This window comes from Numida meleagris, chromosome 2, assembly GCF_002078875.1.
Source record: "Numida meleagris isolate 19003 breed g44 Domestic line chromosome 2, NumMel1.0, whole genome shotgun sequence".
Lineage (NCBI taxonomy): Eukaryota > Metazoa > Chordata > Aves > Galliformes > Numididae > Numida > Numida meleagris.
In genome coordinates this window covers 17,742,124-17,763,560 of record NC_034410.1, presented here as the reverse complement: position 1 = coordinate 17,763,560, position 21,437 = coordinate 17,742,124, and the positions used below count along the sequence as shown (strand labels likewise).

General features: G+C 40.3%; 1 protein-coding gene across 5 annotated transcripts in view; it reads right to left on the bottom strand.

Annotated features, from left to right (window-relative positions):
* NEBL (nebulette) overlaps positions 1-21,437 on the bottom strand; it is a 254,624-nt gene that overhangs the window by 131,191 nt on the left and 101,996 nt on the right. For 2 of the 5 annotated variants that reach the window (XM_021386376.1, XM_021386378.1), the window contains exons 1-4: positions 5,183-5,267; positions 3,208-3,315; positions 980-1,073; positions 810-892 (exon numbers count right to left, since the gene is read on the bottom strand). The exons of 2 other annotated variants lie outside the window; for them this stretch is intronic. Coding sequence is in view for 1 of the 3 variants with exons in the window: in XM_021386383.1 (XP_021242058.1) it covers positions 3,208-3,315 (108 nt within the window). In the remaining 2 variants the exon portion in view is untranslated. Of the gene's footprint in view, positions 1-809; positions 893-979; positions 1,074-3,207; positions 3,316-5,182; positions 5,268-21,437 lie in introns of those variants that run through there. One more of the 5 variants, XM_021386383.1, reaches the window with a different exon arrangement.

Sequence of the window (21,437 nt, the reverse complement as noted above, 5' to 3'; positions counted from 1 at the left end):
ACACATTTCTCTGTATAAACAGCATAAATTTTGTTGGTATTAACATGCCAACATTTTGTTTGCATTCAATACCAAGAAACTTCATTTGCAGCAGAAGTGATGAAAACTATATTTGAAATAATTGAAAAAACAGAGACTTATAAACATATTCACATATATTAATTAATAAAATGTATTCCAATTCTAAAATGCCTGCTCAGTCTTAGAAAGGGTGCTGGAAGTCCAAAAAAAGCTGCTTAGTTTAGGTAGCATTCTCTACATCAATCTAGACTAGCATGCTCGTATGCCTGGCTTACGCCTTTGAAGCTAGCTCAGTACTAAGAAGCTGTAACAGCTGTAGTTTGCAGTAGCTGATCCTGAAAGTCCCAGAGAGGCTCTGAGATTCTAACAAGCATGCTACACATCCACAGAATTAGGCTTCTAATGCAAAAAAAAATAAGAAATATAACAGTAAATTTCTTTCTTTTCCAAGAAATCCCATTCTGTTTCTGATATATCCACCATGCTACAAAATAAATTCCATTAGTTTGGGCTAAGACTTAGAAGTAGTATTGCTGGCAGCAAAACAGCAACTGAAATCCAACTTCCCTCCATCAATCCACTCTCCTCGCACTCCCCCTGCTCTCTTTTCTATCATAGGGTTTATACTGATAGCATAAGATACTCTTTCAAAAGTCAGAGTGCTATGTTAGCTTTAATTTATCTTTCAAAACTTATTATCAAGGCAAAAGACAATATTTTACAAAGATTTCCACTAGATAATACCTATCATTGTTATTTATCTTCATCAAAAATAGCTATGCACTTACCCCTTCAAGGAAGCGGTTACAATTTTGTTTCAAATAGGCTCTTTGAGAACTTTCTAATACTTCAAGATGGAATCAAAACAAAACTGAAAATTAAATATATATATATTAGCATTCTTCCATTTTGCTACACATAAAAAGCAAAATTATTTTAAAATTATTAAAGTGCTTACCTTTCAATGTCTTGTATCCTTATTTAGATCCTTAGTCCATGATGTACACTGTTTATCTGCTAAATATAGAGACTATTCTGTGTGGAATGCATTTCTATAATAGAGGAGTTTGCTAATTAGATTCAAGCTGCAGCCAGTGCAGAATTATCTTTCTAGGATGTAAGGCTATAAATCAAATGAGATTAATTTAGAGAAATGTAAATGAAATGCAATTTCCTTTATAATGCACATTTTCAAATTCCGCTTTATCTGGATTAATTATTTCTAATAGAGTCCATGAAAATCTGTGTCACCTACATACATCAAGAAAATAAAACAAGTCTGTGTTAAGACTGGAAGGAACAAACTTGCATTGTTAAGTCTGGGGTGGTTAGGAATGAAGAGAAAGGATCTATACATCAAAACAGGAAAAAAATAAATGAAACAGTTTTCACCTTAAGAAAGATATTTCTGGGTCTGAAAAGGCAGATAAATACGTTTGGTTCTAGAGCCAGACAGCATCATACATTATGCAATAAGGTCTTCTGCTAGAAGAGTAAACCCCTTATCCCAATCCAAAATAGAGCTGGGGAGAAAACTGTTTCCCATCTCACAAAACACCTTGAATTTGTCTTTAATTTTCCAAATTTCAACAATGGAAAATCCAACTTGCTTTGAACAAGAGTATGCAAGTGAGCTGTGTCATACCCTCCTATGTTCTGATGTTGAGGGTACTAGATCCAAATTAAATTTCTTGGTTTGCCGATATCCAAAATCGAATACCACAGGCCTGCTGCAGGGTACCCCACTCAGCCTTTCCTAACAGAGCGGTTCCACACAAGGCATTAAGCATTTGAGCACTGCTCATTTCATCTCCCTGATGTGTTCCAGAACTAACCCACACAAAAGAAACACTCTTGCTGGAAAAAGCTATGTAGGTCATGAGAGGACCTAAGTTAAGTTCCTGGTCTGAATAAAAATGCAGCTGATTAAAAACAGGGACTCACTGAAGTTTCCCAGATCCCAAATTGAAGTCTTAATGGCCATGCTTTTTGGCACTCTGAAGGATTCATCCTTCTCTCTCACAGATCAGAAATTTCAGTTGGCCCCAACGTTAACATAAGATGTATCTACCCACAGGATCATCTGCACAGCTCTTAAATTAACTGCCCTCCCAAATGGCCAAGGCTCCAGGAAATGAAACCTCAATTTTTCACCTCAAAGACCAGCTCTGGACATCAAAATCTTAAGCAGTGAAGACTTCAACAAGAACGGAACATCTCCTTTGCTGTGACAAATTAGTATTATTTAGTGACTTTTTTTCAATCATTTCCCAAATTGAAAAGTATTTTAAAAAAACTTCATTTTCATTATTTTCATTTTCTTCTGATCATAATTGCAGTCTGGTGCCATGCTAGTATTTTATCACTAAAAATGATTTTTAAAAAATTTGCAAAAGAACTCACAGAGAAAAGTACTAGTAGAAGCAGAACAACCTGGAGAGAAGCTAGGAAAAGGCAGTGGTAGGTATTCTGTTTCTAGCACACACTGGTTGTTACCTGCTTGATGTGTATCATAAATTGCATTATGTGTCACCCAATCCTCTATGATGCAGTGAGTTAAGTCTGTTACAAATGAATGCAACATAAATAACTTTTGCACTGAAAACATAAGTCAGGAAAAGTCCTATTTTTAAATATCTCACTCTTGAAAGCATTCTGCATTCACTTTGTAAGCTTGTGAAAAACATGGTCAAGGTTTTCTATTTGCCATTCCCTTCTCAACTTGTGAACACTGTCATGGATGTATTTTCTTTTAAAACTCAGTATTAAACTTTTATTTCATTTTAGAAAGCTTCATCTTGCAGGTTAAGTTTCAACAGCCCCTGCTAAAAAAAAAAATCACTTGATAGCTTATGTAACTTATATATTTTATATCTAAATCAAAGGTACAAAAGTAGTATTCTTATTTCCCAGCAGATTATTATTAAAAAAAGTGTAAAAGCATTTTGGTATAGAAAATACGATGAGCACACTTGATGAAAACTGGGGAGGTGAACACACATTGCCAATGTGCTGTACAAGTCCATGGTATAAAGTTACACACACTTCAAAATCTAGCATACACAAATCACTCACCAAAATCAGATTCTTCACTCTCACAGACTACATCAGAAACATCAACAAACATTCCTTTTCTTAGACACACTATTTCTCCACCTACAACCACTTGAGGTGGCAGTCACATACATTACTGATTTGTTCCTGAGTCCTTTTCAGTCTTTGTAACTCGGGCGTATCGGTCACAATACTGAACCCTCTTCCTTTGCTTTCTTCAAAGTCTCTTTTGTATTTTACCTACAGGACAGAAAATACAGAAAAACAGGGTTGTTTTTATTTGCCACAGAGTGTGCCCCTAGCAAGTGCTATTTTTTTCTTATTCTAAATAAAGCACTTGTGAAAGGTTTTCAGCCCTTAAAGGGAAAGCCTTCCTGCATCCAAGAGCAGAGACAGAAAGCAACTGGGCAAAATTTCCTACTGCCAAAGCAATTGCCCCCTAAAGTTCCAAGAAGGCCCACCTCCACACATACTGCAACTGTAGAGGGATCCCTCATTCTAAAAGCAGTAACCACAGAACACTGGATACCAACATAGCACCAAGCAAGCACTTAATTTCACATATAAAAAAATAGCTATCACTAAAATTGTAGTCTTCTACCATACAATTTCACATTTCAGACTCTCTTCATAATAAGTTCACCATCCTCTTCCCCAGTTGAAATATAAATCACATGTAAAAATATCACTGCATGAAAGGAATATTTAGGAGATTGCAAAGTCAAACATTTGTAAGTTAGGAAATAGTTGCCTGTACAAGCTTAATTTGTCCCTCTTGTACAAATACGTTAGGATATTGTCTTTAATCAGGTAATTATATGTTATCCTTTGACAAGCCCCCTTCTTCATTCTGTCCGCAGCAGAGATCATTCTATACATGGTCGTATCATTTTTTATACAAGACTATTCAAATCCCACTGTCAAGGTAGGGATATTACTTTCTTCAGGAGTTTTCCTACATCTCTCATCAGTCATTAATCTTCTTACTACATCCTGGAAAGCAGGAATGACAATATCTGCACTTCACCTACAGCAACAAGGGTCTCAGGGTATCCAATTTCAGAATCCTAAAATTTGAGTAAGTTCAAGTTAGAGACTTAAGTTACTTGTATCAATACCCAGCATTTCTGAAAATCAGTCCCACAGATCTCAATTTCAACACAGGGAAGTAAGATAAATGTGAAAAATCTTGAACTGCTGTTGAGTCACAGAGAAAAAAACAGTAGCAAAGAGCTGAAACACCTTTCTCTCCACAGCTGAATTCAACTACTTCATCCATAACCTTTTCCTTTTGCTTCCAATGTCCCCTGCTTTATTCACTACAGACAAATTTTGCAACACTTGGAAGACCAGTTCCATGAAAAGCAGCGTTCTCCTATATGCAACTGATATCCAGAACACCTACTGCTTATGCACCAAACCCTTTGCTCAGGGTTGTCTTTGTCTTATTTCGCCAGCTAGCATTTAAGGTTATGATGGTGATACACAAGGAAACAATACTCCTAGATCACAAAAGTAAAGTTTCACAAGGCTATACAATACAATTTGTCCTGTCCATCCTAATTCTAGATGTGCACTTTCACAACCTTTGTATTTTCTCTAAATGCAGTTTTAATGCTTATAATTTTCATTAGGAAAAATTCTAGCATGGCATTCTTGAGAGCCAAGCTCATACAAAGGCCTATCACACACAAATCCATACAGCACTGCAATAAATGATCACAGCAACAAAGGAACATTTTTCCTGTGTTCTACCTCTCCAGCATGGGTGTCCAAACCTTTTGGCTTTACTACGCTGCATGAAAAGGAATCGTTGTGGGCTGCATATAAAACATATGGCACAGATGATGTACATAAGTAATAAAATTTTAATATATTTTTTTTATTAAAACACTTTTTTTAAAAAGCATTAAAAACATAAAACATGATTTAATTGCTGAGTAGAATATCTGATTGCACAGAAATACATTCCATTTGAAAATTCACAGGTAACATAGCTATAGTGGACTGAAAATGGTGTTGCAAATATACCAAAAGAATGTTTTTTCAGCAATCTTGAAACCTGTTCTCGAATTCCTTTATCAAAACGCAAAGCACGTCAGCCTACGTTTCACTGTTCACAGGACTGTGTCTAGCCAGCGTATCAATATGCATAAAATCATTCGCCGTAACTTGAGTCATCACTGCCCTGCGTCCTCCCCGCGTTCCGATTTCAGCCCTGGCAGCGCCGATCGCACACTGATGCCTGGCTGCTGCTGAGCGAAGGTTGTGTGCTTCCGGGGCCGGGCCGGGCCGGGCCGGGCCGCTCAGCGGCGCTGAGCCGCCACCGCCATAACGGCGCGGGGCAGGGGGTGGTTGCAGGGCGGGCTGGGCCGGGCCGCATGCGGCCCACGGGTTGGACGTGCCTGAGCTACAGGTAGCTGAAATTCATACATTCAAGGCCAAGGACACGTCATACACAAAAGGCTTTATTCCATCTCGGAGATCTTCAGCTTGTCAGCCCTAAACACTAAGACAGCTGAGCAGTTCAAGAAAAAATAATGTCAGGAATTTTAAACAAGGGAATAAAAATCTGACCTAGTCTCATTTTTGGAAAAAGTTGAACATTTTGTATAAACATTCCACTTTGGGCCTGAGACTGACAGTTGGCATGGAAATGTTTGGTCTTACTGCTTAAAGTTCAGCGGAATTAAAAGCAACTGAAAACACCATCCTATAATGGGAAACGGGCTCAGCCCTGCCTATAAGGGAGACTAGCTATTGTACAAAAGAGCATTTCCTGTTATCAATTCTAAATGTACCAGCCTTTAATTTCAAAGGATCTTTATTGATCTTGTAAAAGAACACTAAAAGAAAAGATGGAGGGAATTAGGTAGATTTAACTTCAACTCAATTTAATCCTTGAGATTAAAAGGATTCCTCTCAATAAATGGCTTCATAGGAGTAAGGTGAAATATATCCTTCAGAACAGCTACTCTGAAATCATTAAAAATGTGAATTATTTAAAATATTAGCAGAGTTAATATACACGTCATTGGGATTTGACCATCTAACTTCAAAATGCAGTATTAAATTATAAAAATCTCAAAGTAACATAATGGTTCATTAAGACCACAGCTCAGTGAAATATAATTACTAAACCAGTAGTTATTGTAAATTCAAAAGAGGAAAACCTCTTAAGATTTCAGAAAATATCAAATAATAAAAATGCCATCAGTCACTTAGAACTTGGATCCAGAAACTCCTATTCAGTATCAAAAGTAGATATAGATGAAGAGGGGAAAAAACAACTGCTGACTGACTTCAAATTTTAGATAATGTGAAAAATATGATTTTTAATTAAGAAAAAAATAGGTGGACCTAAAAAACAGGTTTTTGTTACCCTAAAATAAGGGAGTGATATGCAATTTAATTTCTCTAAGCCAATTTTTAGTAGAAAGGAATATCCTGTATAAGAGCTGTAAGTATTTCTATAATTAATGATTTAAATAATATGAACTGTTGAAAATCAGTTTTGAAATGGACATATCTGTAATCTCTAATGATAGTATCATAAATCCAGCCATTTCCTACAAAGCTGCATTTTAGCAACTCATCACCAAACTCCCAGCCAGTGGTTTTATAATGCCTCCCTCATGGCTCCAAAACTCAGTGCCGTCTCACAAATGCAGAGTACCTTCAGCAATTTTTCAGTGCCCTGAAAAATTGATCCTTTGAGAAACCATGTGTGGCATAAACATTAGAAATAAAACAGCAATAAATCACCATGAATGAAAAGGTTTAAAGTGAAAATACTTCATGAGAAATAACTCTGCACAGACCCATAGTGAAAGGACTAAGCGATCCAACAGATCTTTTAACAAATCTAACTTAAATCCACGACATCAGCAAGATATCTTTGAAAGGCCCAAAGATGGGTCTGTATATAAGTCCATTTATGAAGTCAGCATGAAGCAGCCAAGGACATAGGGTTTACTTTCTTACTTTGCACATAAAATCTCACGTTGGTGAAAATGCTGCTCACATTTTTGCAGATATACTCGGTATTTGGCAGCAGAGTCACCTATTAGAAGAAGATTAATTTTCCCTGGGAAATGTACATAGAAAATATAAATGAAAGATTGTCCCACTCTTGACAGAAGGAAGAGGAAGAATGAAGAAACTTAGGGAGGCTGAGGGCCCTTTTCTTGGGGACAGCTCCTCCATGCCATTTTGCTTGCCAGAGAGATAGGCTGCCCATTGGGCACAGAGACTACCTTCCACTTCCCCTCCTGCACCTTGTTCTCAAGCCCCTTCCTCATCCTATGCCGAACACCACTGCCACCATCACAGTCACCATCAGAGGCTTCCTGATGTCACAGTAGCCACCACTGCCCCACCCTTTGCTGTGGGCCCTATAAAAGCCTCTGCATCTGACCCAGCACTCACAGAGCTACCAGATCTCTCACAATATCCAACCATGGTTGGAATCAAGAGAACCTGGAGTGATGGTTGCCCACTTTTATGGGGGAAGAAAGAGACTGTGTTCACAGGACCAAAGAGGCAGGAGGCACACAGAGGAGAACAAGTGAAGGAGGAAGAGCACTCATGGCCTTCAAGCAATGGCTGGCACTGTGACCGCTGCTGTGGAGTCCATGGAGGTGGATCCACCTGCAACACAGCTGGCCTGGCAGAACACCATCATGTCAGGGCTCCCAGCAGTGCAGTCCCAGCAGTGCTGTCGAAGGTCCTGGTGCCCAGCTCCCTATTCATTGTGCAGCCTTCAGGCCAGAATTAGCTGGGAGGCCATCCATTAACTTCTAGCAGTCTTATCTGCAAGATGGCTTCCAGTCCCATCCCCAGTTCTCACCTCTCCGGAAGAGGTGGCATCTCTTCTGCATGGATTCCCAAGGAAGTGGGCAAATGTGGACTTGTTTTTCTTTTGAGTGCTGCATCAGGGCAAGAGGAGGCTCCTCTCAGAATGCTACTATAGGACTTGAGTCCTGGAGGTGGGGGTGTTGTCTCAGCCTGAGGATGAGAAGGCTACCCAATGGGTGCTTGAAGACAAAGTCAGATTCTCTGTGGTGGTGCACAAAGAACAGCAGCAGATCAATGAAGAAGTTAGAGAGAGCTATTCCTTTGGAGAGGACACAAAAACAGTGGACAGAGCTCATCCAACCAGCAGTGTGCAGATCATGAACATGGATCCAACAGTGAGTGGCATAAGGCTCAGGTGAGTCCATCAGACAGAGAAAGGTGTGTGGCCAAGGCACACCAGTTGTCCAGAGAATGGCAAATGGCCCAGCTACATCCATCCACCAGAGAACAGGAAGCCCATAGAGGTGAATCCACCATGAGATGAAAAAGAACTGATGGAAGTGTATCAGCCTGTGACAGATATGAATTAACACTGCCCCCAGCATGCCTTGGCTCTCCATCACAACAGCAAGGCAATAGCACCAGTTCCCTGTCTCCATCACAGCTTCTGCCCTCACCATTAACTTGGACACAACAAACAATATCAATATCTTGATAAGCCCTTCCTTCCCATTTCCCAGGCCTCATGAATCATAGAATCATAATCATAGAGTAATCATAATCATTAAGGAAAAGACCACTAAGATCTTCTAGTCCAACCGTTGACCCATCCCCACCATGACCACTAAACCATGTCCCTAAGTGTTAGATCTACACGTCTTGAAAACTTGCAGGGACAGTGACTCCATCACTTCCCTGGACAGCCTGTTCCAATGCCTTACCAATCCTTCTGAAAATAAATTTTTCCTAATATCCAACCTGAACCTCCCCTGGCACATCTTAATGTCATTACTTCTTGTCTTAAGACTTCTTGTCTTAGGTAAAAAAAAAAAAACTTTTAAAAAAAGTTTAAGAGGTAAAATGATACCTCTTCTTCATGGAGCCCCAAGGGAGGTTCATGTTGAGTGATAGGAGAAGGTTCTTTGCCAGAGAGTGGCTGGACACTGGAATAGGCTCCCCAGAGAAGCAGTCTTAGTACCTAGCCTGACTGACTTCAAGAAGCATTTGGACAACACTCTCAGAAATAAGGTTTGGATTTTTGGTGGTCCTGTGTGGAGCCAGAAATTGATTATTTTTGTGAGTCCATTCCAACTCAGGATATTCTATGGTTCTATGGTTATTCTCTTGGGCTTTCTGGCACCTACCCTTAGTCCAGAATCATTTGCAATAATAGAAGCACATATCTACTCCAAAATCACTAAACAAACAAAAAAGGCAGAGTAGGAATTCAGTATGGTGGATCCTCGTGCTCTCACAATCACTGGAACTGTCAGTAATGCAGATCTCAGAGACTCTTCAATCCATCCGTACATCAAAAGGTTATTCAGCCACTCCAAGTAAATATTAAATCCCAAAAAGTCTAGGCAGTTTCAGAGTTGATTTCCTTTACAGCCGCTTCTTCACATCCTTGTACAGATCAGGTAGCTACACTGATAATCTGCTCCAAAACTACTGCATAGCCCCCAGAATGGCATCACCACACCTGAAGTAGGGCAAGGAAGGAGCCAAGACATGACACAGGCTGGAATGGGGAATGGGTCTCATACCATGGGTTCTCCCTGCAAGGAACATTCACAGTCAACTGTCTCTACCATACCCTTGCTATTTATGCATTTGTTTTGGTGTTTTGTGTTTGAGTCTTGCCCAGAGCCATCTGCTCCTTCTGTGCCCAGCGCACATAAGTACTTCCCAAAGGTCACCATCTGCTGTGCACTGGTGTTTGCAGACAGGCAAGAAATGCTCTCCCACTGTACAGGACCTGGAGGCACATATTGGCAAGGATACCTTTGTCTGGATGTGCTTCTTCCATACAGCACCTAAGTTTCTGGTTTTACCTTGATTTATCTTGCTTCTTACAAACTTAATGGCAAGATAGAGAAAAGAAATCAGGCTTTATGAACATGACTGGAAAATGTTTACAGGTAAATCAAATGTAAAGGATGATTCCCAGTTGTCTCAATGACACTTTCTTTTAGTTGACTTATCTCTCTTCAGAAGGATCCCTAACATTATCCCATCAAAGCTATGTTTCAGTGTTCACATCTCCTGTCTTCTAAAACTGTCCACAGTTCTAAGTCCTATTCACCTCCTGCTAAAATCAGGGAACATTTAACTCCCCTCTGAGAACCCAACATCTGGTACTCAGCCTGCCTGAGACCTGTTCCTTCTCGTGGCAGTAAAACATTGGTATCTGGTTAGAGTGGTTATCCATTGCAAATCTAGCACCTGGAATTCAGGAAGTGGGAATAGCCCACAGAGCAGACTAAGTTGTCCTTAATGTCTTTATATGAACGGGAAACTATAAGCCAGGTATTTCTTACATCAGTCAAGGAGCTACTAGTACAAAAAAGGCCACCGATGAGTGCTGCTGGAAGGAGGGATTGCAGAGTTCTTCATCCCCCTAGTCCTTTAGCTTTACTGTCCTTAGTCAGCTAAAGGCATCTGTGTTAAAAACATGAAAAGCTGTAAGAAGTAAAATAAAACAATTTGGCAGTTGTTCCCAACAGTTGTTAGAATGCACATACACGTTTTAGAAATTTTCCTTTTAATACAGTTAGAAAAGCTATTTTCACAACTCACAGCTCTGAAACATTTGCTGTAATGGTTTAAACTTTTTGTGAGAAAAAGGTTTTCAGTCAACGCTCAGAAACAGCTAGCAAAACAACACTACAAAAAGCATTTGCAGTCATACAGAGTGAAAGGTTCAAGTGCCGTCACTAGTATTAAATATATGTCTTTCTATGTACATCATTCAAAAACGTTGCACATCCTTCAGTTGCATCCCATAGGTATGCCTGAGCATATCTCCAGCTGTTTGCAAATCTCTTTACTGTACTTCCCTGAGGACCCTCACAGCTTGCCAGAGAACTACATCTAACAAGTATCTTGGACTCAATTTCAGAACATTTAAAACATTGGATGGGGGTAAATTAAAATGTATAGATAGAAACTCTGCAGATAATGTCTCTGTAATGTAGTCTCTTTGTGCTTCAGATAGTGAGAGTGGCTCACAAAAAAAGCAAAGGCAAAAGAGTTCCAGACTCAGACGTGCAGGGACAGGAAATTGAAGGAAGTGAGAGATCAGCAATTTCAGAGTGAGAAAAAGATTGAGCCCACAGTTTGGATGTATCACAACAGTAGCTGGGATCTGAGTCAAATCACCACTGACAAGAGGGCAGTCTGTTTCAGCAGACTTACATCCAAACAAGTCACTTATGTTCTACTCCATCAAGTTATTTCCAGTGAAACAGCTTAGGTACTTCTACCCAAGAAATTATTTAAATGCCACTAATATGTTTCTGCAGTGACTTGCACCTTGTTTTGCTAATGGGCAAAGCAGAGGTCATATCCTTTCCTATTAAAATAGAGCATTAATGTTCTCCAAAGTCTGCAGACACAGAGAAAGCTGCATAAAGAACGAGCCAGTGGCAGATCAAGCTGTTTTCCACTGACTTCCGTCAGTAATTATCTTCCATTCAATTTATGAAAGAAACCTTAAATCTAGCGTTTTGGAAGGAGTAAATGAATTCCTTGCCGAACTACAGCTGCAGATTCACTGCAATGGGAGTGATGAGGCAGCAACCTTTATGACAGATAAATATTGTCAGATCTTCCATCATCTCCCTATCACTCCACATATTCTGTGTTTGAACTAGTTTATCTCTAAGGAACAGAAGCCTGAGGAGAAGAATTTCCTACTGTGTCGCAGAGGAGGTAGTTCTGCCTTTGCTATACTTCATCACCAGGCAGAAAAAGAAAGACTGATATTTAAAATCTAAATGCAACTTGATAAATTGTGGCATATTTTAATAATTCTCTCCAAAATGAAACTTGTAAGCTTCTTCAAGTCATTATCAGATGATAATAATAATTAAAATCATCATCATCTAATTATCAGATGTAAAGGGAACAATAAACATTTTTAATGCCATATATATAGGTTTTTTTTTAATCCTAGAATATGCTTTCAATACCAGATTCTGAGCTAAACTTGCTGTTTTCCCCATCAGAAAGGAGAACCTCCAGGAAGATGATGAGCTCCTGAGCAGTGTGCTCTGACGGAAGTACACAGCAAATTGCAAGCATGTGCGAGCCTGCTTTGCCTGCCCTCCAGGGTGAGCAGAAAATGCGTAACTGCTGGCTTGCTAGGGCATCAGCACTGAGCTTGTAAGTCCTGCTGAGAGGCAGGATATGTTAGCTTGGGCTCAGTGCCACGCTGAGCATGGTCACACAGTCTTTAGCTGGCTCGCAGTGCTAGCCGCTGCCCACTATGTATGAGAGAGATAAGCCAAAAATGCAATGCCTCAGAAAGGCAACCACAACCATGACAATTCTGGGCATAATAATAATAATAATAATCCATCCCTCCACATGTCCGCACCCTCAAAATGAAAGAAAAAAATATACCATCTAATAAATCTTCCAAATAGTAAAGGGATGTATTGATCCAAAGGCTGTAGAAAAATTCATGCAAAGAATCAAGCCAGAAACTGAGCTAAAAATATGCCATGGGATGTAAAAATTGACCCCAGAAGGGACGTAAAGAAGATTGACCACAGAAAATTGTAATGCAGACCAAGTGGGCAAGGTGCAGTCATGTATTACCAAAGGTAACCAAAACAAACACTAACAGACAGCAGAAGCCAGCACATGATGTGCAGGAAAAGAAAAAAAAAATCTGTAAAATTCTCAGGAACAACTGCCAAAAAGACAGGGAACATTTGCTGCTGTAGCACAATCTCAGAACAGCTGAGGTTGGCAGGGCCCTCTGGGTCCATCTGGCCCAACCCCTGCTCCAGCAGGAACACCCACAGCAGGGTGCCCAGGGCCATGTCCTCACAGCTTCTGAAGATTCCCAAGGAGGAGAGCCCACAGCCTCTATGGGCAGCCTGTACCGGTGCTCCTGCACAGCACAGAAGTGCTTCCTGGCATTCAGATGGAACCTCCTGCGTTCCAGTTTGTGCTCACCACCTCTTGTTCTAGAAAAAAAGAGACAGAAATCCATCCAACTGGGGAGGACCAGAATGCAACCCAAAACAAACTGCAGAGGAAACATAGCTGAAAAACTGGATTTGAGCAACACAGACATATGGCACACAATAGGCATTATAGAAAATGATGCAGTGTAGTGCAATAACACCTTCTGGCCTCAGCTTAATAAACTCAGGGTCTCTCATGTCCGTCGCTCAGAGTTAATGGATCATTTGCCTTTAGGAGCTCTTACAGAAGTCCCTTACAAATACTTATTCTGTCCTTTCCTGGTTACGCCTTGGAAATTGATATATCAAGTGGAAGCCTGCAGTGCAACCTTAGTTGCAAAATCTATAGCCGTTGCACTCACAGTGTCCCTTTTGCTATATTATGGACGTCTCATGCAGGCAGTTCCTCTGTCTATGTGTAAACGAGCACAGAGAAAAGGAACTATATACCATTTCCATTTAACTATAAGCAGAGTCTGAAATCCTCAGGATTTTTCTCCCCTCCAAGGTATCTTTCTGCCTCTCAATAGCAAAGATAAAACCCCAAGCTACTGAAGTCACACTACTGCTTTAGGACAAAGTTTTTTTCCAAAAGTTAGAAGTAAAAAGCGAAACAGAATGTGACAGCTTATAAAACCAGACTTCGGTTAATGCCTGCAGTTTGGCTCCCACTAAGTAATTTTAGTTAAATTCCTGCTAGAACATAACAGTAAACAGTTTTTGAGGCTGCAAATTCTCAGTTTTGTTCTTCATTTTAAAGTGGGAAGGGAAGAAACATTAATGGCAAATTGTACACTTAAGAAAGGTAGTTTCACACTAGAAAATACGTAGCAAACAAATCAGCCATCTCTGTTTAAATTTTCGTGTATTTTCCACTTTGAATGTCAGCTATTCTTAAGAAATTTCAGCTGCAGATGCAAAAAAAACCACAGAAAAACTGTTTTTGCCCTGAGTAACATTCCAAAAACAGGCATTTGTGCAGAGAACTGAAATACTGCAAAGATTAATCTTCAGAGTGATTCATTAGATAAATAACATAAAAGTAGTTCATTAGGGGAATTAACTTTCTCTAGAATTGAGTATTTAGACAGCCTGCTATAAATGCAAATCTAATATCTGCATCAGCAGAGTCTCAGATATAATGATAACAATAAGCAGAGCAGAACTGTGAGAAACATGGAAAAGTCATATACAGTTCCAGAGCTACAGCCACATGAACTGAGATCAGAAGATGCCAAAAGCAACAAGCAAAATCACTCTTGTAACCTGATTCTAATTGCCTTTTCTGCATTCGCTCTGACGCTGGAATCATCATGAGGTTTCCAGCACCTTCAAATTGTCTTTCACAATGAATCACAAATAGACAAACAGATAAGATTGAAAAAGTCTAAAAATCATCTCTTTTTTTACATCTAATTTCCTTTAAATCTTCACTGGGATCTTTCTCCTCTGCACATTTGCCCTTTCCTAGCAAGTCTGATGGATTACCTGGCTCATTTTGGAGAATCATAGCACTGATGCAGGCAATATACTGCACTTACAAGGAGGATACAGGATCATCACCCTGGCACCACCCCATGCATCCCCATGAACCCCAGGAAGAGGACCACAGTCCTGCCACTGCTGACTGGCAAAGAAATACACGTTGGCACAGGTTACTGTGGCTACAAGACCCACAGATCAAAAAGTCTTAGCCACATGCTCAAGGGAAAGCAGCACAGTGAGAGCACAATAACTTGAGGACAGTTTGAACAGAGCTGATAGTAACAGCCAAATTAGGTCACTTCATTTGTCAGTTATCTAAGGTAAAATGGGCAATGAAAATACAACTAAATCTTTCTTCCCTCCCCCATCAAAAATATTTGCTGCTCAAACTCTCACTTTAACATTCTTAAACTGAGATCAGATTATTAAATCATTCCCTATGCCTGGAGTTCAGTTTTAGGATCTTCTCTGGGAACCTCAGCTAAAGCTTGTTACAGTTAATAGGAAAATTCCTAGTAATTTCAGTTTATCCCTTAATACTGTCACTAATCCAGTGAGCTCCTCAGATTGTGATAACCGATCAGGAACAGCGGGCTCCTGAGACAAAAAGCAGATACTTCTGATACAGACATCTCCACACAATCTAATCTACCACTCTGCTTTTGCAGTGAACAGAGAGAAACTGGTGTTTTCAGAGAATTCAGCCCATCCTGAGGAAGACATTTAAAACATCTTGCAAGCACCTTTTTCTCTCACAAAGACTAGCTGACTACTTTGGTACTTCTACTGCAGTTATCTAGGGCCACATGAAATGAACTCCATTTCTAGCCCCGATACCTCCCCATTGCACTGTCTGCACCTCTCCTGTCATGCTCTATTTTCGTGGTCTGCTTCAAAGTAAATATGTGAGCAGTTTCCTAAACCTTCAGAATTCTAGAGCTACACGTGGATGCTGCTATGCACAACTTATCATGGTGTGCAATCAGTTTTCAGATGCAGAGACTATCAGCTGCAAACAGCATGGTATTTTTTTAAATTGAGAGCTGAATCACCAGATTTTTCAAGCTGTGCCTGTAGAGCAATATGTAAAACCAAACTAAAATAGTGGTTATTTATGATGTGTAAAGGAACGAGAAGGGCAAGGTACCCTTTAAATGCATCCATTATTCATTCCTACTGAATACACATGACTTCTGCTTCAAACAGCGAGGGATATGTTGTGAGAGATGCCCTTCTAATAGAAACAAGGCAGAAATGTTAGTACCAGAAGGTTCCCTGCAGGCTAAAAAGTGACAGTTGGCTGGGCTAGGATCAGAGCAAAAAGCAGGGTGAAACAGCAGGGCCTGCTTGCACAGAGAAAAAAAAGCAGAAAGAAAGGGAAGGCTCCACAACACAGTGAAATGATTCCAGAAATGAAATCAAAACTTAAAATAAATTAAAAAAAAAAAAAAAAACACCATGGAAAGAAGAAAACCCGTTTCAGAAAAGAAAGGCCAGGCATCTCAGAGGAGCAGACAGGGCTGCATGTTGCATTTCTTATCAGAGGTGTTGGCTAACAACAATGGGCAGGAGGGGAGAGAGAGAAGAGAAAGAGGAAGACAGTTACAAATAATCCTATTTCAAGTACTCAAGACCATAGATGGGTATTTTTGGTTTTTTTAGGAGGTTGTTTTCTTTGGATTTTTTTTCTCCTTTACTGGTCAGGGAAAACTAGGAAAGAGGTCATTGCCTATTAGGAAAAAGAGGACTGACATTTTGTATACATCCTACCTTGATTGCTTTTAGATTTTGAGAAGGTCTACATAGATGAGTTTTACCATTACTGTAAAGTTTTCCTCTTGTGAGGCAAAGAGCACTGATGAAGATAACACTGTCACAGCTTTCAATGTTTGTTTTTATTTCTCATCTCCAGTAAGCAAGAGCTTATCCCTCCCTATGCCTTTCCAGGCAACTTATTTTTTTTTTTCTCTGTGGGAGACAGTAGTGACAGGGAGGGATGGTCTAACAGTGAGGAAATAGAAGGACTAGCACGTGATGATAAAAATCGTGAAGTATACTAATTTTCTTAGATATGCAATGGTTTGCCTATTTCTTCAGATATTTGTTTATCCGAAAGAGAGAGGGCTCAGCCCACATTCAACTGGCATACTATTCTCCTTTTTCATATCTCAGGCAAGATGCAGCAGGGATTTCGGTGTCTCCTGATCAGTTCACGTGTCCAGGGAAGTATATCACAAAAAAGGCAAATATTGCTTCTGAGAACAATACAGGCAGCTATACAAATCAAACTGGCTTTAAAAAGATCTATCTAAATGGTCTGACAGTCTGAACAGCATACCCCTTGCCTCCCAGGACAACAGAGACATAGACAATTAACAGTGAGAGGCAAATCCACATCTGCAGCCCCGATTCCACCAAGTCCACAAGTCTGACTGCTGTTGCTTTTCTTGAATCTGTGCTTCATATGTAATATTCCAGTGAATGTTTATTACTTGCAAAGACTTTCTTCCAAAGCCTACCAACTCTCATCTGCTGCAGTAATGGAAAAAGGCACAACTATTGGCAGCTGCACAATGTGCTTTCCAGCATACTTACAGAGACTGGATACAAACTTCCCAGATTCAGAAAGATGGCTGCCCTTTTCCTTGATAATTGTTAGTGTTTTCTACTGTAGGAAAACGTTACCCAGATTAGTAAGTTTGATCTATTTGTATCTTCCCAACTTCAGTGCACATTTGCATATTTTGAGGAATGTAAAATATTGTAAAATTAGTACTAATACAGTACAGAAGTGTGAAGAGAAACGCTATCTCTTCACAATGGAAAAGCCCCAAAAAGCAACATCTTTATCATTCCACACAGCTACCTTTGTAAACACATTTGAATCATTATGCCTTGGTTGCTTAGACAGGCTCAACAGGAGCAACACAGCCAGGCTCTTTACAGGTATTATTTATACTGATACATTGTTTTTAGATAATTTAATGATTGCAAAGCTTAAATGCATGTTTTAAGTTCTGCCTGTTGGAAAAATAAGGGGTATTTCAAGAATGCTATCGAAAGTGATGGGAAGTTTGAAGGGAAGCCACACTGATGCCTTTTCCCTGAAAGGTCCCCAGCTGCTGAAGCAGTTTGCAGGCACTGCAGTGGGCCTCCGCCCAACTTACTGCAACCAGCAGGAACATGGACCTTAAGAAATCCAGCTTCAGCTGTAGCTGGTGTTTGAAGGGGACCATTCTGCACAATGGCTTGCAGTTACCTAGGGAGATCTCATCAACAGCGAGGCAATCGCTGAAGGAGAGCAATAGTGAAGCTCAAAACCTGCCAAATGAGAATGACTGCCTCTTCTGACACTTGCAGAACGTACTGGAAAGAGGTACATCATGTAACACCTTACATGATGGTGAGCAAAGAAATAAAGGCACCATATGCCCAGCACAAAGCAGAAGGCTCCGAGAAGAAAGTACAGTATTGCTGTAAACACTATCAGACCACAGAACAAGAAAGAATTGGTCAAAATTACAGTCAGAAAAGATCAATAAGGCTTGTGAAAGGACTACAAAATGACACTTACGTGGGGTGGCTGAGAGGCTGGGATTGTTTAGTCTGGCAAAGAAGAGGCTGAGGGGACACTTCATCACCCTCTACAACTCCCTGGAAGGAGAGTGTCAGCCTCTTCTCTCAGGTGACAAGCAGTAAGACATGAGGAAACATCCATCTCTAAGCTATGGGACCTGCGACTTTTTCCCGAAGCCAGCTGCCCATGTTTTGGGCATCTCTGGGAATATTCATTGGGGTATCCTCTCTGGTTCAGCTCAGCAGCAATGGGACATCTGGAAAGAAGTACAAAAGCCACGCTTCTTTCTCCAGACACCAGCAACTGTTGCTTTTGTGTGGGTCCCTGCCTATTTATGTCTAGTGAGAAGCATTGCGGTGATGGGATGATGGTTGGACTAGATGATCTTAGAAGTCTTTTTCAACCCAAATGATTCTATAAAACAGCCTCAAGTTGTGCCGGGGAAGGCTTAGATTGAAACAGTGGCTAGGCATTGGTACAGGCTGCCCAGGAAAGTGTCATAGTTGCCATCCCTGGAGGTATTTAAGAGACATGGGAATGTGGCAATTAGGGATAGGGTTTAGTTGGTAGTGTTAAGTTGATGGTTGGACTTCATGATCTTAAGGGTCTTTTCCAACCTAAATGATTCTATGAAATGAACAGATACAGATGATCCACATCCACAGCATTAGAGACAGCTATTACACTAACCAGCATCACATTTATAACTATTTCCTCATCTCTTACACTATTCTCCTGTCTCCTACAGATAGACTATAAGCTCTTTTCAGGCACATCCTGTTTTTTGGTCTGAATTCACACAGCTCCTAGCAGAGCAGCAGCCAGAACAAGAGCCACTGGTACTGGAGTAACCGTGGTGCTGCTGAGAGCTGACAAATTTGCAGTTGTTCTCTCTGCTGGAATTCAATCAGGATGCTAAGAATGACACCTGCACTCTTGGATCCACAGCCACGCAGTGTTACTTTCAGTGTGACTCAAGGTATTTGGGGTCCACAGATCAGCAGGGTCCAGGAAATGGGCTAGAAAGGCAGAGGAAGGGAGGAACTGGCAGCAGTGAGGTGAGAAGCTGCTCCCCTCCCCGGCCCAGGCCCTGTGTCAATATGGTGCATGAGTGTTGCTTGTCTCAGATGTATCAATACTGACACAGGCACTGCCTATTCCAGACTTTGGAAATGTGTGAGAACTACACGTTTGAACAGCTTGTCTGTCACGGTACACATGGTGCGGCTCAGATCAGCATACGGCACTGGCATGGAGATAGGAGCAGATACTCAGTTTGTACTGGCAAAAAAATATTTTTGGTTAGCTTAGTCTAACTCTCGCTGCTCAGAGCAAAGTGTATGCTGTGCATGCCCTGTTGTACAATCACGTCTGTGATTATGTCAGTTCCAGCTCACACTGTCACACCCCTGACAACGGTTTCAGTTCTGGTTTGGCCCTCAAATCAACAAGGGATCAGATGGAGAGCTGTAGATTGCTGCCTCCAAAATGCACTATTCTTCAAGGTGCTTGGCTTTGTGCTTGTTTGCTACACAGCACAAATAGCCCCAGAGATGCAGAGATAGCTCCTTAAGGGCTTGAGGCAGATTGGCCCTGTTGATTCTGCTGGGAATCCTGCTGTACCACTACTGCAAGGCTGCAGGACTTGGGGCAGTGGAGGCAACAGTGGGTCAAGGCCAGGCCCCAGAGATGGAATGACACAAGATGGAAAGCAGGAAGAATAGAAGAGAAGGGACTTAGAGGATTCAGGACGGGGTCCTCTACAGGTCCTGGACGTGTCTCGGTAATTTTCTCAAGAAAAATGGAGGAGGAAATATATTTGGCATTGCTAGAATACCAGGTGGCTTCACTGTTTGGCAACCATCTGGTCTCAGTTTTCTCTTTGTTAATAGCACCAGCATCAAATGAGACAGAAATAGGAAATGTTAACTATTAAAATATACACAAGTAGACAAATAAAAGCTACCATAAAGCAAAAGGAATCCAGCAAATAGACTGTAATGATAAATCCACAGCAACTTATAAAACAACGTTATTTTTTAAGGCATGGCCATCCTGAAATTTATCTGTATAACAGTTAACTTAATGCTTGTAATATTACACATTAATTATGATATTTCTGCTAATGATTTATCATTGTCCTCTCATCCAGCTCCTAGACAAACCACTTACACACAGATACACATCATACAATAACAGAGCTGCAGAAACAGCCAGAAATGTTCAGATTCCAAACAAGGTAATTCAAGCCAGAAGAGAAAGACTAGAGGAAAGAGGGAAACAGCAGTGGGGCCAGAGCTGTAGGTGAGTACAAAGGACCAAACCAAAGACTGTCATTTATTGATCTGACATCTAAAATTAAATTAAAAAGAAACCATATTTGTATTTCACATGGAATTTTTTGTCAAAGATGGTGATAACTGCACGAACTACTTAAGTGTTCTCTGAAGTCTCATTGCTTCAAGATGGTTTTTACAGTCTCAACCTAAAATCAGTTATTACTTTAAAATATGAAATGCGTGGAAGGCTGATTTTTCAGACTGGAGAGAGGAAAGAATCTGTAGCTTTATTCATCTGCATGAAAAAACTCTTGTTTGCACATATGCAGTAGGCAATTATGTGACACGCTGCTTTTGCACATTACTAATCTACACCCACAACAGATCTAATTACAATTTTGCAGGCAGAGTTTAAAGACCTTGTCTCAAAGTGTTGATTTTTACTTTAGAAATGAAATAAACCACCAAGTAGAAACAGAAAAATAACAACCCTAGAAAGCAAATCTAACTTGAAAATTGAGGCAGAGAAGCTGTTCAGCAACCAGGGACCCTTATGGCCTCTGCCACTTGATTTCATGGTCTTATTCCAGCTGTCAGAAAAAAACAATAGATGAAAACATGATGAGAAGATTGAATATTCTACCAAAATACAACTACGTTCCATAAATGCCAACATATATAAAGTAATCATTGCCATAAAAGAATAGTACCCATTTATCATGTTATATATGCTGAAACTTGTCATCACAATCATATTGTGCGCTAAGGAGATTAAACACAGCTCTGTTGTGAGATAATTCTTGACCAGTAACAGACTTCTTTTCTTTTGATTAACTTCTTTTTACCAGCACTGGGTCTGGTGAACTTTGCTCCTTTCCACCTGCCTGCTAAATTTCTGACAAATACTGTATCCTCTGAAATTACTAATTACTGGTAAGTGCCAGCTGAGACTGCTATTAGTTAACAAGAGGAATCCTGCTGAACAGAGACAGAAAGCACCAAGCACACACACTAAGTACGGAGAGA